This window comes from Dinoponera quadriceps, unplaced genomic scaffold (assembly GCF_001313825.1).
Source record: "Dinoponera quadriceps isolate SergipeBrazil2010 unplaced genomic scaffold, ASM131382v1 scaffold165, whole genome shotgun sequence".
Lineage (NCBI taxonomy): Eukaryota > Metazoa > Arthropoda > Insecta > Hymenoptera > Formicidae > Dinoponera > Dinoponera quadriceps.
In genome coordinates this window covers 6,488-23,268 of record NW_014554358.1, presented here as the reverse complement: position 1 = coordinate 23,268, position 16,781 = coordinate 6,488, and the positions used below count along the sequence as shown (strand labels likewise).

The following is a 16,781-nucleotide window of genomic DNA, read 5'->3' as shown; positions in this document are numbered from 1 at the left end:
ATTGTTCATTTTATCTGTATTGTAGTGGTGGACTTTTATATATATACACTCGCACGCGCGCGAGTAACTCATGTACCATTTTGCAAAATTCGCAATAATTAATGAGAAATTAATTATATTGTCTAAGTTAATGAGTGCACGGGAAGTAGTAAGTTGAATATATAGAAAAAAATGTCTTCGCTCGGGGTGCGATAATAACATTCGCGAATCGCGCCTCGCCGCGTTCTTCTACCCATCAACTACGAGAGACGTGACACATCAACACATCGCGTGACATATCCGTATGTCGAATGGCATCGAAACGAATATATAGTCTGTCACACAAGAACGTTGTCTGCATATCTGAAAGAAAAATTATTATTTTTAGGGAATTTATAGATTTATTTAAAATGTACTAAAAATACTATTACGCATTTACTCAGTAAGTCGTCTAGTCTCTATTATTATCGAGAATTTGCTGGCACCGTTTTGACATCGTTATTTTCTATGAAATTTTCCACATATTGTTGCGATTACTACCTACAGATAATTCGGACATGGCTACGCAACTACTTTAAAATGAGCTCACAGTTTCCTTAAAGCTTCCTCTTAATGACGGACCATACATACGTTTTCAATTAGATTCGCATCATGCAACTGTGCAGGCCAAGCCAAAGTCTAAATATCATTTTGGGTTTTCCATACTATGCACAAGCGGCTGCGATGTTTTGAGTCTTCGTTCTCTTGCAATACACATATTTTATTATGCATCCCAAACCACTTCTCAGCAAACTTTAACAATGCTCTTCGACAGATTTCGAGCATCTTTTTAGTATTTAGATTGTAAGTAAACAAGTACAAAGTGATAGAACCGTGAAGACTGAAATATTCTCCAAACATGGACCATAACTGCACATTTAACGGTTCGCTACAAAAGCGATTTTCCCGAGAAAGACCATGCGTGTTTGGCAAGAACCCATGTGCAAAAAGACGCTTCGTCAGTAAAAATTACATTATTCCAATCACAATTCAAATTTTGCATAGCCCATAAGCGTCGCTTTTCGACATGCTGTGATTTGAGAAAAGCTTTCAGTATTATACTTTGCCAGAGATGTTGTGTAGCCTCGTTTAACCGCATTTTCAGACTTATTATATTATTGTTCACTGCTTTTTTGGACAATAATTTTTGCCCTTGTCGCAATGTCAACATAGACTTTCGCTGAAATAACTTGAAAATGACTTTATCTTCTTTTTCCAACGTCCCTCGCGTTTTTCCTTTCTCAGGAAAGTTATCGACAATTTTTGTTATTTATATCATATCATTCATACGAAGCCTTTTGATTTATGCAAATATTTAGCAACAGCTTTATAGGTCATTTTAAATCCTTTATTTTGAGTACACAAGAATATTGTCTCTAAACGTTTAGCATATGCCACACTCATTTTGGAAATCACGTGTTATGGCCTTAATGGAAAGTAATATTATTTTCTCTAGCACAAAACATAGTAGTCTCCCTTATTTTTCAACGAATACCACAGTAGTAAAACCTTCTAGTAATTTTCTTTTAAAGCAGTCTAGCTAGCCGTTGGTCTTGTATGACCGACTCATGTATGTCGACATTTCGGCGACACAGATATGCGTGTGTAGAGATGTGTAACACAAGATAGCACGTCGAAAGATAATTATTTTTCTTTCTTTCGAGACGTTTGCCAGAGCTGGAAGTGGCAGCGCACAATCATTTCCACACCATCTTGCGGTAGATAGCATGACGCGTTTTTTATAGTGGCTTCCTCAATAGACCTAATCCGCTTTCATTATTTGAGGTAGAAATTGTTCGAAATGTCGTCCTTCCTCTCGTAAGCAAATTTCGGCCTTCCGAACAATATCGCTCGATGCATGGTGCACTATGCTTGGTATGATGATAATAAAGGCTGCAACAATTGCTGCACGAACTTTGTTTTCTGTACCATTACGTCGGTGCTCAACTAAATTTTTCACGTAAAAAATCGAGAATATTAAGATCTTGGGATCGTATTGGCCAGGTGATTGGAACGACAAATCCACATATTAGAATAACGCGCATCTAATATTTCCTGTATTTCTCGACAAAAATGCAGGAGCATAATCATGCTGAAAAATCAACTTCGTAGGTTTAATAGCACATTTGCCAGATGTATGGGCAACTTATTTTCTAAACATCGACGTAAATATCGCCATTTAAACGCGGCGGCAGGAAAAATTAACCGATTTGGAAATTGATTACTAAAACATGAAGATTCATGTACATATAGTAGAAGGAAAATTACATTATATTTATAACTAACTTTCGTCATTTGATTCACTATTATTCCAGCCAATACGTTCATGGACCAGCGATACTGGTTAACTCTTTCGCCTATATGTAGATTTTCTTCCTCTCAATATAAGTAATATTATACGCACGTTATCCTAATAGATGAATTGGTCATGGCCCAATTAAATGGCCGGCAGAATCGCCAGACTTTAAAGTCCTCGATTTCTTTATGTGAAAAATTTAGTTGAATACCGGCATAATGATACAGAAAACAAAGTCCGTGAAGCAATTTTTGCGGCCTTTAATACCGTTACACCGGACATGGTGCACCATGCAACGTGCAATATTGTTTGAAGGGCCTCAACTCTGCTTACGAAAGAAAGAACAACATTTTGAACAATTTTTGTCTTAAATAATGAAAGTGGATTAAGCTTACCGGGGAAATCACTATAAAAAGAAAATGCACTATGCTATCTACTGCAAGGTGATGAAGAAATAATAGCACGCTGCCACGATAAATATTACGAGAAACTAAATTATCTTTCGACGTACGATCCTGTGTCGCACGCTATTCGCTGCATCACTTTTACATACGCATATTTGCGTAATTTATGTAACCAACGCGGTGACATTGTTTCGGCGTCGAATCAGTACACGAGGATATCTTACGCGTATATAAATATGTATTAATATGTTATGCGTCGCTGTGTCTCGTAGCTACAGGCAGAGAAACAGCAAGCTGCGATTCACGAATGTCACCATCGTGCGCTGGTCGAAGATATTTTTCTTTCTACATGTTCGGCCTACCACTTCCCGTGCACTCATTAGCTTAGACAAAATAATTAATTTCTCGTTAACTATTACGAATTTTGTAAAACAGTACATGACTTTTCTATTCAGTTTAACTGATTCTACCTTCACATGAGCGCACTTAAAAAGGAAACGGACACCCTGTATACGAGGTCTGTTCAAAAAGTTTCGCGAATTTTGAATTTTCATGGGTTACATATATTCGATTTTCGATTTTTTGTGGCGTTATGTTGGTACTCATGTCCCTCACTTATGCCGACAAGTTCGGCCATTTTGAATATTCAGTTTATCTTTGACAGCTGTTTTGCTTGGACTTGTTTTGGCTCGTCTTCGATTTTTGCTTATTCCAAAAAATGAATCAAAGAATTTGTATTAAATTTGGTGTGAAAAAAAAAAATTACNGAGTCGCCGCGAAATTCGTACCAACGCCCCTGCTCACACACCGTTGCTTGTGCGCGAATTTTTGGCCAAAAACAACACACTAATGATGCCGCAGCCACCGTATTCCCCAGACCTGGCCCCCTGTGACTTTTTCTTGTTCCCGAAACTGAAGAGGCACATGAAAGGACGACGCTACGCTACGATTGAGGAGATAAAGACGGCATCGAAGGAGGAGCTGAACAAGATCACAAAAAATGATTTTTTGAAGTGCTTCGAGGATTGGAAAAAACGTTGGCACAAGTGTATAATATCTGATGGGGATTACTTTAAAGGAGACAAAATAGATATTCATGAATAAATAAATAATTTTTAAAAAAATAAAAAATTTGCGATACTTTTTGAACAGACCCTGTACATAGATATTCAGTAAAAAAATAGCTACTCATTTTAAGCAGAAATAAAGAGTATTACATCAGTTACGCACGCTACTTCAGTTTACGACTAATTTCGACAAATATTGGAATTTATATTTAAAACTTCACGAATATATTCTTAAGGTTTCAAATTTCTGAAATATGTAAAAAAATTGATTTTTCAACCCAATACCCCAGGTCGAAAACACTTTTAAGAATTTTTCATCATTAAAGTTTATTACTTCTTTGTTGAAATGGAATTTAGATACACTAATTAATTTGTACGAACGCAGATATTTTAATAGTAGAACCGTGACAACATGGGTCCTTTTTAAAACAGCGGAGAATCACTTTAAATCTACCTCTTGCTTTGTAATTATTCTGGTTTGTGGATTTTTCTAAACTTTATGATATTGTTCTGTTATTTTATAAAAAAGAAAGCTTCTCAATGATAAAAATCCAATAAAACGAGAGAACAGAGTCAACATTTGGATAAAAAATCATCCAGCCGCGGCTTTAAAGTTTTAGTATTAATTAGGAATTGGAGAAATAAGAGAATATGGGTAATAAAAGTAATCCTTTGCTTACATTTTTCGCGTACCATGACCGGTTACTTTTGATCAAAATAACCGTTTGATCATATTGTATTAGGCTCTCGTAATATATAATCAAGGATTAAAAAAAGATCAATAAGGGCTAAATATGATTATTAAGTGCGAATATATTTTTAATTTGGAAGGATAAATATGTTAGAATTTTTCCTAATTTTCTTGATAACTGTTCGAATTGTACACTCGCACTCAATTTTCCGAACAAGACTTATTATTCTTTTCCACAGATACATTTTTTTAAAAGCTTTCTCTCTCTCTCTCTCTCTCTCTCTCTCTCTCTCTCTCTCTCTCTATTTATTTAATTGTCCTAAATTGTATCTCCGTCCTAATAGTACGGATCTTCATAGGCATCCCAAAACTTTACTCAGTCGGCCCGATCGAACCTATGGAAGTGGGTAAAAAGTAACATAAAATAACATAGAATAAGTTATCCAAGTCGAATATATTTATTAGGTCGTTCCAAAAGTCCCGACTATCCTTGCCATTCATCGCGTCTGGGACCATTTTGCTCGGCAGTGCTGAGGCTGTTGGATGAAGCTCGTTTAAGAGATGGCGCTTTGCTCTTTCAAGTACGGGTTGACAAGCAGAGTAGGCGATGATGGACAGAGTAGTGCGGATATGGACAACCGAAAACTTCATTTGCGCAATGTAATACTTTTTTCGTTTTTGGAAGGGAAACATCATAGTACAGAATAACGCGTGAAAATTACGACGTTTACGTGGAGGATACTATGTCAAATTAAACAGTCAGCCGATGGTTCGTGCGATTTCGTAATGGTGATTTCGAACTCAAAGATGCCCCACGGTCTGGAAGACTTTCGACGTCATTCGAGGACCGTCTGAAGCAAGCAGTTGATGAAAACCCTCGCAGAAATATGCTAGAACTTTTACAGAACTTCAATGTTCCCAAACATACTCCATTTGTGACGTATGAATTATGTGACTCGCCTCGATATCTGAATTTCTCATGCATTGACTAAGCATAACCCTTTCGCTTGTGTTAACGCATGCGACGCGCTTTATGAAAAAGTTCCAAAAATCTTTTTTTGAAGCGGTTGATTACTAATGCATTAAAAAATAAATATTCCATCGTAGTATATCAAGGGAACAATCATGGGTAAAATCAATTGAACCTACTCAATAACCTTAAAGGGAGAGCTGCACTGAAAGAAAATCGTGCTTTGTATCTGGTAGAGTTGCAAGGATATTGTCTACTCCGAGCTCTTTCCAGAGAACCACACTATCGATTCCAACGAATATTGCACACAATTATCAGATCTGAGGAAAGTTTTTGCCATGAAGTATCCAGAACTACTGAATAGGAAAGGCGTCGTCTTTCAATATGATAACGCAAGGTCATATATAAATTTCATTGGCAGTCCACAAAAGACTCATTGAGTATGGAATGTTTTGTCCCACTTTCCATATTCACTAGATATTTCTGGTTATCACAATCCTATTAATCACCTTTTCTAGGAACCGCAGTATTCCGAGGAATATATTTTAATTCATTTAAAGAGATTAAAAGCCACCTGAAGGCATTCAAGGGAAAACTCAAGTCAATTTACAAGTGCGAAATTTTTTCTTTGCTCAAAAGATGACAAAATGTAATAGATCAAAATGGACAATACATCATAGATTAATTGTTGGTGGAACAATGTTAATAAGTTTTTGTTTTAGTCTCAAAAATTCTTAAAACTTTTCGGATTATATATTAAAACCGAAGAGAGTAAAACCTAGATTATGCGACACTCCGTACATATTCTAAAAATGGAAAGTAAAAAAATTATATTTTTAAATATTAATAAAGTATTTAAAAGTGCATTAAGTATAGCATTAAATATGCATTTATGAAGCTTCAGTAAAATAACACAGGCCAACAAAATTTGACGAAATTCCAGACCCAGAGACTAGACCTAACATACCCGAAGGATATTGATGCGCTGAATCCGAATCCAAGCTCAGAATTGCTCATATACGTCTGGTTTTCGAGATATCCTAATCTAAAAGTGGAAAAAACGCGTTTTTTTGCTGTTTTTGAGGTTATGTAACGGAACAAGAAAAATATTTATCAAGAAACGTAGTGTGATAACTGAAGGTACTACCCTTTCCCTTTTAAACATATTTGGGTTTTTTCAAATATCTATTTTTTTCATCAAAATATCGCAATTTGAAATTTCACAATTTAAGGTATTAACCCATCTACAAAAAAAATCGAAAAAATTCTGGCCGGGACCAGACCACGTTGATCTTATGTTTTCGAGGTCGCTGATTCCAAATCCGAGGTGCGTTTCACCCCATCAGGTCAGGGTTTTTCGTAAACTCAAAAAGCAACCCCTAAAAACCACCCCTACCAAATCACAAGTAGGCTAATTCACCTGACCCTGGGAGTTGCGGACTTAGTCGATTATTTCTTTTGAAACAAGTCCTATTTTTCTTAAAATTGGATCCCACAATACAAGCGTGTTAACCTATCGACTTCTAACCCACGTAACCCCTATCTACCTACCCCTAACCTCTAGAAACTATCCCTCCCAAACCACAAGCAGGCTAACCCAACTGACTTTGAAAACAGCAAGTTAAATCGCTTATTTTTCTTTAAACAAACAAATTCCAAACTAACAAGTTGCCACACCTACTTAAGCCAGGAAGCAGCCAGTTTGATGACTTATTTTTTTTATATAAGCAAATTCCAAACCAACAAACTCCCACAATTGCAATTTCTCTATTATATTTATCCGTGTTAGAGATCACGCTTGAGTGGTGGGCTAATGGTAGAATGTGTAGATGATATTATTTGTTTTATGGTATATATCTATCCGTGTTAGAGATCACGTTTAAGTGGTGGGCTAACGGATACATTTCGTGTAGATCGTGGTTTTTCTACATAGTGAGTTTTGAATTTTTGTGTAGCTGTAATTAAAAGTAGAAGAATGAGTTCAAGAAATCCTTGCGCTAATAAACTTAATACGTTTTGTTATATTTGTGGAAAGTATGAAACCGTACGTGACAGTCGATCAATTAATGACTCGATAAAATCCTTATACGTTAAATGTTATAGGACGTCAATGAAAAACTTGGATAAGCCATGGGTACCAACATCAATTTGTAATACTTGTAGATTGCATTTGTTAAATTGGGAAAATAAAAGTACGAAGGGTCAAAGTGTTATTCAACCAACCATTTGGCATGAGCCCAAGGATCACGATACAGATTGTTACTTTTGTTTATGTCAAACAAAGGGCTTTTCTAAACAATATTTGAACAAAATCATTTACCCTAAGGTAAAGAGTGTAACACCAGCTAAAATTGGTACTGTAAGTCATTCTGAAAACATAGTTGTCCTATCAACTCACGAATCAATGGATACTGATGAGATCGATTCAACTGAAGATGTTTATTGTGAAGACAGTGATGGTCATGAAGGTCCCAAATTTTTTGACCAAGCTGGATTAGACGATTTTATACGTGACCTTAATCTTCCAAAAGATAAAGCTGAGCTTTGTGCTTCAAGACTCAAAGAAAGGAATTTATTATTACCTGGCACTAAAGTAACGGTCTACAGAAAAAGAGGAGAGCAGTTTATTAAGTACTTTTTAATGGAAAATGGGCTTGTCTATTGTAACGATATAGAAGGACTAATAAATTTATATAAAATAGATTTATATAAGCCGGAGGACTGGCGTTTTTTCATAGATTCATCCACAATAAGTCTAAAAGCAGTATTATTACACAACGGAAATAAGTACGCTGCAATTCCAGTAGGTCACTCAATTACACTGAAAGAATCTTATGACAGTTTCGAATTTCTGCTGGAAAAACTAAAATACAATACTCATAATTGGCTTATTTGCGGAGACTTCAAAATGATAAATCTCGCAGTTGGTTTACGATCGGGAAACACTAAATACCCTTGTTTTCTTTGCCTTTGGGATAGTCGTGCTAAGGATGAACATTGAATAACGGAGAAATGGCCAGAAAGACTAGAGTGGAATGTTGGTTATTATAACGTTGCTTATGAAAGTCTCGTGGATAGAAACCGAGTATTATTGCCACCACTCCACATAAAACTAGGTTTAATGAAATAGTATGCGAAAGCGTTAAGTACCGAAGGTAAATATTTCAATTATATCAGATCTACATTCCCGCATTTAAGTGATGCTAAAGTTAAGGAAGGTGGTTTTGTAGGGCCCGACATAAGAAAGCTTATGAAAGATGATGAGTTTATCAAGACCATGATATCTATTGAAAAGGATGCTTGGTTGAGTTTCAAAGATGTAGTAAAGGAATTTTTAGGGAACAACCGAGATCTACAGTTTAGAACTATTGTGTCTACAATGTTACAGAATTTTAAACGATTAGGTTGTTTGATGAGTATCAAAATACATTTTCATAAATGTTATTTGGACTATTTCCCGAATAATGTCGGAGCATTCAGCGAAGAATTGGGCGAATGTTTCCATCAAGATTTTCATTAAAAGGAGCAATATTATCAAGGTCGATGGGATGAAAAAATGATAGCAGACTATTGCTGGTCATTAAAAAGAGAAGATAATGACCCTACTCGTCATAAACGAAAGTCTCTTCAACGATTCTTTAATATGAAGCGCGAATGTTTTCATAAAAGAAAGAGCAATTAATCTTGCCTTGATTGGCTGGACAATGCCAAGTTTTGCCTTGATTGGATGGACAATGCCAAGTCTTGCCTTGATTGGCTGGGCAATCGCAAGTCTTGCCTTAACTGGCTGGGCGATCGCAAGTCTTGCCTTAACTGGCTGGACAATGCCAAGTCTTGCCTTGATTGGCTGGGCAATCGCAAGTCTTGCCTTCACTGCCTGGGCAATCTCAAGTCTTGCCTTAACTGGCTGATCATCCGATTTATAAAAAAATAAGACTTGTTTCAAAAAAAATAATCGACTAAGCTCGCTACTCCCACGGTCAGGTGGGTTAGCCTGCTTGTGGTTTGGTAGGGGTGGTTTTTAGGGGTTGTTTTTTGAGTTTACGAAAAACCCTGACCTGATGGGGTGAAACGGACCTCGGATTCGGAATCAGCGACCTCAAAAACATAAGATCAACGTAGTCTGGTCCCGGCCAGAATTTTTTCGATTTTTTTTGTGAATGGGTTAATACTCTAAATTGTGAAAATTCAAATTGCGATATTTTGGTGAAAAAAATAGATATTAAAAAAAATCCAAATAGGTTTGAAAGAGAAAGGTTAGTATTTTCAGTTATTACACTACGTTTTTTGATAAACATTTTTCCTGTTCCGTTACATAACCTCAAAAACAGCAAAAAACGCGTTTTTAGTTTAGGATATCTCAAAAACCAAACGTATATGAGCAATTCTAAGCTCGGATTCGGATTCAGCGCATCAATATCCTTCGGGTATGTTAAGTCTGGTCTCTGGGTAAAAAATTTGTCGGCCTGTGTAATCAATCTTATTACAAAGATACATAACATTTAACCTAAATACACATACTTCAAAGATTACATTCTTTATTTACCTTTCACATCCATTAGCAATAATGATTCATTTTTTTTTAATCGAATCTCATTATTGTCACATATTGAAAAAAATATTTTCAATGAACCGTTATTACTTATTGGCCGTTATAGTTTATAGTTTTAATCAATCTTTTAATTACTTGTAGCAAATTCGACCGCTATTTGAAAATCGCATTAGTAAAATTCATATACTACGAGGGTTGATCTAGAAATAAGGTTCCCATCAATTTTACAAATAGACAACATTGTTTATTCTCATAGAAATTTACATCGTTGGAAAGATGAAACTTTGCTCTATTTTTCTACATAATCGCCATCTTTTTCTACGCATTTTTGTAGTCGGTGCTCCAATTTCTGTATCCCAATGTCGTAGAACTCCGCCGCCAACCCGTTGAGGAAGCGTTTCACCCCTTCTTTGACTTCATCGTTGCTCCGGAAGCGTTGGCCACCCAAGTGTTCCTTTAACTTGGGGAACAAGTGATAATCACTAGGCGCGAGGTCCGGACTGTAAGGTGGGTGGGGCATGACAGTCCACCCTAAGTGTGTCAAAAGTTCCTGGATTTGAAGGGAGACGTGAGGTCGTGCGTTGTCGTAAAGCAGCGTTACACCAGCTGTCAGTCATCCTCGCCGGCGGTTCAGGATAGCTCGCCTGAGTTTTCTCAGTGTTGCACGGAGCGACGATGAAGTCAAAGAAGAGGTGAAACGCTTCCTCAACGGATTGGCGGCAGAGTTCTACGACATTGGGATACAGAAATTGGAGCACCGTCTACAAAAATTTGTAGAAAAAGATGTCGATTATGTAGAAAAATAGAGCAAAGTTTCATCTTTCCAACGATGTAAATTTCTATGAGAATAAACAATGTTGTCTATTTATAAAATTGATGGGAACCTTATTTCTGGATCAACCCTCGTAGATCCTAGATACCATAAAAATTGCTGTTCCGACCTATCTCGCAAATAGGGTTAATAAAGTTGACTCCGAATATATTTTATTTTTATTTTTGAAACGTATAAACTCTATGCATATAATATGTTACCAAAACTTTTTTAAACGATGTTGAGTTAACTTCGCTATTCAAAGTAAAATTTTAGAACGTAGTCCTATCGGTCAATTTTTTTCACTTATTTAGGATCTTACAAAGATACTTGCTGCATTTTATCTGGAATTGATGAAGTTTGAGATAGAGAGGGAGTCGGTTCATTAAAGGTTGCCATCCTTTCTTTCTAAGAGTTTTGCAAGGCATTTCGTATCTAATAAAAATATATCTTCTGAGAATTTTAATAAAAACAAATTCTCCTGTCAGATACGGTATGCGTTAAGGAATTTATCGGGAACAAGTATAATAACCTTTTATCCTTTAATCATATACATCTCATTGTACGAATACCGACGTAAGGAATTACCTGGAAACCCAAGCCGCATGAACGCGTGCCCCGGTCGCCACGAAAAGTCGTCTGTCGTTATGTCCCCACGTCAATGCCGACACCGGACACTACACAGGTCGTATGGAAAATCGTAAAATAAATTAACCAATCATAGCAAGTCAAGGGTAGATCGTTTTTCCTGTCTGACGTACTTGTGTATACGGAATCACTGTTGTGTATACTAGGGTACCATTGACCGAGTAAAATTTCAGTAGATTCGTATATTCCTGCGAATTACTTTGGAGAACGTCGGATTCCTTTGTGCCAGCGATGGCCAACAGTTTTCTAGAGTTGCTCCATTCGGCATGCAAAGGTGTCTTCAGTTTGCTGCGTATTGTGATCGGCGACACGTCGTCGAACGATCGTAACATGACGATATTGCCGTCAGCGAGACAGACAGCCAACACATAACTTCGATCATCTGTGCTTGCACATATATGTAAATATATTAAAGCGTTTCAATAGTTCACTCTAAGTTTGACATTAGTACTCTGTGTTCTCCTTAAAAACTGCGATTAATACCTTTCTGAGACCGGTCGCTCGTTACGTCGTCATCTCCTTCTTCCATTGTGAATTTCTCGGCACTCCAAGCCATCGATGTAACGCCAGCCCCCAGTTGTATTTCAGACACCATAGCCCCGTGAACGTCCATCACGATTAATTGGCCAGCAGTTGTCCCGAAATAGACCTTTGTTCACAGACAGTATTAAAAACGGGTAAAATAATTTTATTAATATTATCTTTAACGGGCTTCCGCTGTGGAAAAATGTCAAATCTTTAATTAACTAAAAATATTTTCATAGATAATGAAAGAATAAGTTTTCAGACAGCAAAGACGCGTCAAAAGGATGGTACATTATGGTCGTGAGAGAACCAAATAGGCATCATAAGTCGAGTCTTAAAGAACTTAAAAGCGACGTCAATATATTACATCCATTAGACATCATTTTGTGACGCTCAAACTAACAAGAAAAATAGGACTAATGTAGGACGAAATCGCTGATTATTTGATGTTCACACTATAGAATTTATTCAAATTGAAGTGATTTAAATACATTCACATGTACACAAATTAATTTTTGATCATTTTATTTAAATAATTAAAAAATATTCTGTCGTTTTCTTTTTTGCGTCACTGCGTTTCCTCATTTTATACATATGTCTTTCAGTTTCGTCTCCATAACGATTCATCGATGTTAGTATAAAATCCAACTTATATATTTTGTGTGTATGCGTGTGTAATCCATAAAACAAAAAAATATAAATATATACGAAGATGGATCCAATATAAACGAGCCTTTTGCAAAAAAAAACCATATATTTTTCAAAATCAAAAAAACCAAAATTTATTATTTACCTTTTTCTTATTCATCTACATAGTTCCCCATCTATACACTTTCTCCAACGGTCTGGTAATTTTTTAATCCCGGTATCATAAAAAGTTCGCGGACGTGTATCAAACCAATTGCACACGAACTGCTGCACCTCCTCGTTCGTTGCGAAGCGCTGTCCACCGGGGGCTTTCTTGAGTGGCCCAAACATATGGAAGTTGCATGGTGACATGTCTGGGATGTAGGGTGGATATTCTAGGACAGTCCAGTGAATATCCACCCTACATCCCAGACCAATTTTTGTTGTGTTACTGCTGCGGTGTGGGGTCTGGCGTTGTCATGGAGAAGCAACATACTTTTGATCAGAATGCCTTTTTGACCGATAGGCAGCTCGAACTTGGCTAAGAAGATCACAATAATAGGCAGCATTAATGGTTCGACGTTCTTGAAGAAAATCGACCAGCAGAACGCCTTTACAGTCCCAGAAAACTGTGGCCAAGACCTTCAGACAACCACCTTTTCGCATTCCCCGGTGCACCCTCGCCAGTCTTCCGCCACTCTATACTGGCCCTCTTCGATGCAGAGGTGTAATGATGGACCAAAGTCTCATCGCATGTGACAATTTTTTTTTAAAAAGCGTCACCTTCCCTCTCGTACCTTGTTAGGAGACTCGGAGAAATTTCAAACCGCACAGCTTTCTGCTCTGCATTAAGCAACTTTGGAACCTAACGAGCCGTCACTTTTCAAAATCCCAACTTATTTCAAATGATTGATTGCACACTTCCATAGCTGGTCTGAAGTTCCCGAGAGATTTCAAGAACAGTTAAGTGCCGATCGCCTTCGATGAGTTCTCGAATAGCTTTGGTGTTCGGCGCTATGATGCTGGTACGGGGACGGCGCGGGTGGATAATGTTTTCAACACGCTCCCGTCCTTTCTTAAATTCGTTACACCATTGCTTCACCCGGGCCCATGAATGCGTTCTTTCCCCGAACTGTGGGAGTAACCGGCGTAGAATTTCAGCAGCATTTACATTTTCGTTGACGAGAAACTTAATAATAACACGTTGTGCAACTGCGGGTGTACCTCTTTCTCGCTCATTGTGATTGCTGCTGAGAATAAAAAGCACGGCGCGCCAACGTTATTACTGCCTTCCACATGACCCCCTCCACTGTATAAAACGTGTAGATCCCTCACGCTGCCGACGAGCGCGCAATTTAAAAAAGCTCGTTTATATTTGATCCACTCTACAACTTTTATATATATATATATATATATATATATATATATGTGTGTGTGTGTGTGTGTGTGTGTGTGTGTGTGTGCATATTAGGGTGGTTTGATAAATAACTTGATTTTATATTAAAGATAACAATTTGAGATTTTTAGCATAGTTTCTTTTCGATATAGTCCCCTTGAAGTTCAACGCACTTGCCCCAACGTTCTTCCAAGTTCGATTCCTTCGCGGAAATATGTTTCTTCGAGACTCTCCAAATAATCGTTTACCTCCTGTTTGACCTCTCTATTTGACCCAAATTTTTGTACAGCCAGGAATGTGAGTTTCGGGAACAGATAGAATCCGAAGGAGCAAGATCGGATAAATAATCTAAATGCGGAAGTTCAAATTGCAATTCGGTCAATTTTTGTTCAACGAGACGGTTTGAATATGCTGATGCGTTGTCATGGTGAAACAACACCTTTTTCTTGTCGAATTCTTTTCTTGTCTATTCCTGGATGTTACTCCGCGATCGCTGTCTTTCATCGGTCCAAAAATGATGTATAATATTCTCCAGTAATGGTTTCCCCTTCTCGAGGTAGTCAATCAGAAGAATTCTTTTCGCATCCCAAAAAACTGACACCATCATCTTTCCAACGGATGGAACACACTTCGTCTTTTTTGGAACCGATTCGCTTCATGCGGTCCATTGTTTCGACTACTGTTTTGTTTCCGGGATATAGTGGTGAATCCAATTTTTGTCCATGTTTACCAAACGCCACAAAAACTTAAATACTTAAAAACAGTCAGCTGATGTTCGCATGCGAATTCGTCTTTGTTCTGTTGTGAGCAAATGCAGCACCCATTTTGCGCTAAATTTTTTCATGTGCAATTCATTATGCAAAATGAAGTAAACCCGCTCAGTTGAGATGCCTGTGGCCTCTGCTAATTCGCGCACTATCACTCATCTGTCGGCCAAAAACATATCATGGACTTTATTGATGATTTCTAGCATTATAGCTGATTTCCATGCTACAGGACATAGTGCATCTTTGATGCTTGTTCTGATACGCTTGAATTCATTTATCCAAAGTCAAACGATTTCGTAGGAAGAGCATGAGTCACCCAATGTGAAAAATCCTCTCATGAATTTCCTCGGTTGTTTTCGCTTCCAGGAAATGAATCGAATCACACCACGAATTCCAATTTTATCAATTTTTCACTATTACTCGTAACACTTTCGTTTAAGCAACTGTCAAACAGCAAATTACTGTCAGAATGACTTGTGACCATAGAATATTCGTCCATAGGAAAGACTTTTTGATTACATATACAGATGTCGCTGTTGCTCTTTATTAGTATGCAATCCAAGTTACTTATGAAACCATTCTTGTATATGTATGTATATAAATCATATGTATATATATATATAAATTTATATACAGGATATAACAAAAAAGTCTGGACATTAGAATATTTTCAAACGTATTTTATCAAAAAATGTTGCAGATAAAAGTTGTATGGTTTCGAAAGAACCATAAAATAGCGTTAACAGTTTGTCCCTGAATAGTCGTTTGAAAGTCACATGAAGATCACCTTCAATTTCTTAAATAGAATATCTTATTTTTCATTGCATATTCAAATATTTTATCCCAAGGGCTTTCCATAGAAATAAACTTATATATACCTTTTGGCCAAAAACTATTCGAAATATGCGCTGCTAAAGTTTATTGTCAGAAATTAGCGTCATCTTAGTTTCACCACGTGTGAATGTAGCACGGTCAAATTCATGTAGGTAATTTATTAAAGCGAGTTTTCTTGTCACGCGTGCGCATGCGTATGTGTATATGGATGAGTGGGTGTGGTGTGTTCCGAGGTATTTTGGGATTTCAAACAATTTGGGTAGGTGATATCTGCCTTGGTTGCCCGGATTACCAACCGATCTTGCCCTGGCCGGTCGATTCACACACACACACACACACACATACGCGCGCGCGCGCGTACACGAGATGCAATTCCGACCGCGCGACTTCCACGCGGTACATCTTGGGTAATGCTAACGCCGGCTATACTGAAATTTTGAAGTCTCATAACTCAGGAAGATCTCAACTAAAAAGGATATATAATCGGTGTTTTAAAAACACCTTGATGTCCGCAGCAAGAATATGCAATGAAAGATATGGGTTCCAATTTAAAAAATTCAAGTCGATCTTTATATGACCTTCACAACGCTATCCAAGGTTTATCGCATATGCCCATATAATATATTACTTGATTCCCAACAACTTTTGTTTGAAATATTTTTCAAAATAACTACTCCCCTTGTTTTTAAATGAGGTCTACGGATGGTCAAAAACACCTGCTATGTTTATATATATATATATATACACGGTGACCCATTTTAATCGACAAACGGAGATATCTCCGAAACTACGCAACCTACAAAAAAAATGTTCGGATAAAAGTTGTCGAGGACAGTGGGGGTCATCTACTTGTGCTAATGACCTTGACCTTGAGGTCAGTTTTCAAGGTCATTTCAAGGTCAAAGTCACTTTTTTAAACGAAACTCCCTATTTTTAATGCCGGATTCAGAAAGAGCGGGAAATTTTATATCCAGATATGTATCAAAGTAAAAGGTTAACGTGACCTCCATAGGTCAAATGAAGGTCAAGAAACCACCCCTACCAAACCCCAAGCAGGCTAAACCACCTAACTCTGAGAACAGCGAGTTTAATCGTTTCTTTTTCTTTAAATGGGTCACCGTGTATATATATATACACATATATATATATACATATATATATATATATATATATAT

General features: G+C 37.2%; 2 protein-coding genes across 2 annotated transcripts in view; one reads left to right on the top strand and one right to left on the bottom strand.

Moving 5' to 3' along the window:
• LOC106747274 overlaps positions 1–8,966 on the top strand; it is a 41,247-nt gene extending 32,281 nt beyond the window's left edge. Inside the window, exons 4-5 of the mRNA XM_014624649.1 lie at positions 7,550–8,077; positions 8,624–8,966. Of these exons, the coding sequence (XP_014480135.1) occupies positions 7,550–8,077; positions 8,624–8,966 (871 nt within the window). The remainder of the gene's footprint in view (positions 1–7,549; positions 8,078–8,623) is intronic.
• A 2,144-nt stretch (positions 8,967–11,110) lies between these two features.
• Positions 11,111–16,781, bottom strand: part of LOC106747269 (tubby-related protein 4-like) — an 8,336-nt gene continuing 2,665 nt past the window's right edge. The window contains exons 3-6 of the mRNA XM_014624638.1: positions 11,941–12,106; positions 11,571–11,839; positions 11,398–11,486; positions 11,111–11,244 (exon numbers count right to left, since the gene is read on the bottom strand). Coding sequence (XP_014480124.1) covers positions 11,112–11,244; positions 11,398–11,486; positions 11,571–11,839; positions 11,941–12,106 — 657 coding nt within the window. The 3' untranslated portion in view covers position 11,111. The remainder of the gene's footprint in view (positions 11,245–11,397; positions 11,487–11,570; positions 11,840–11,940; positions 12,107–16,781) is intronic.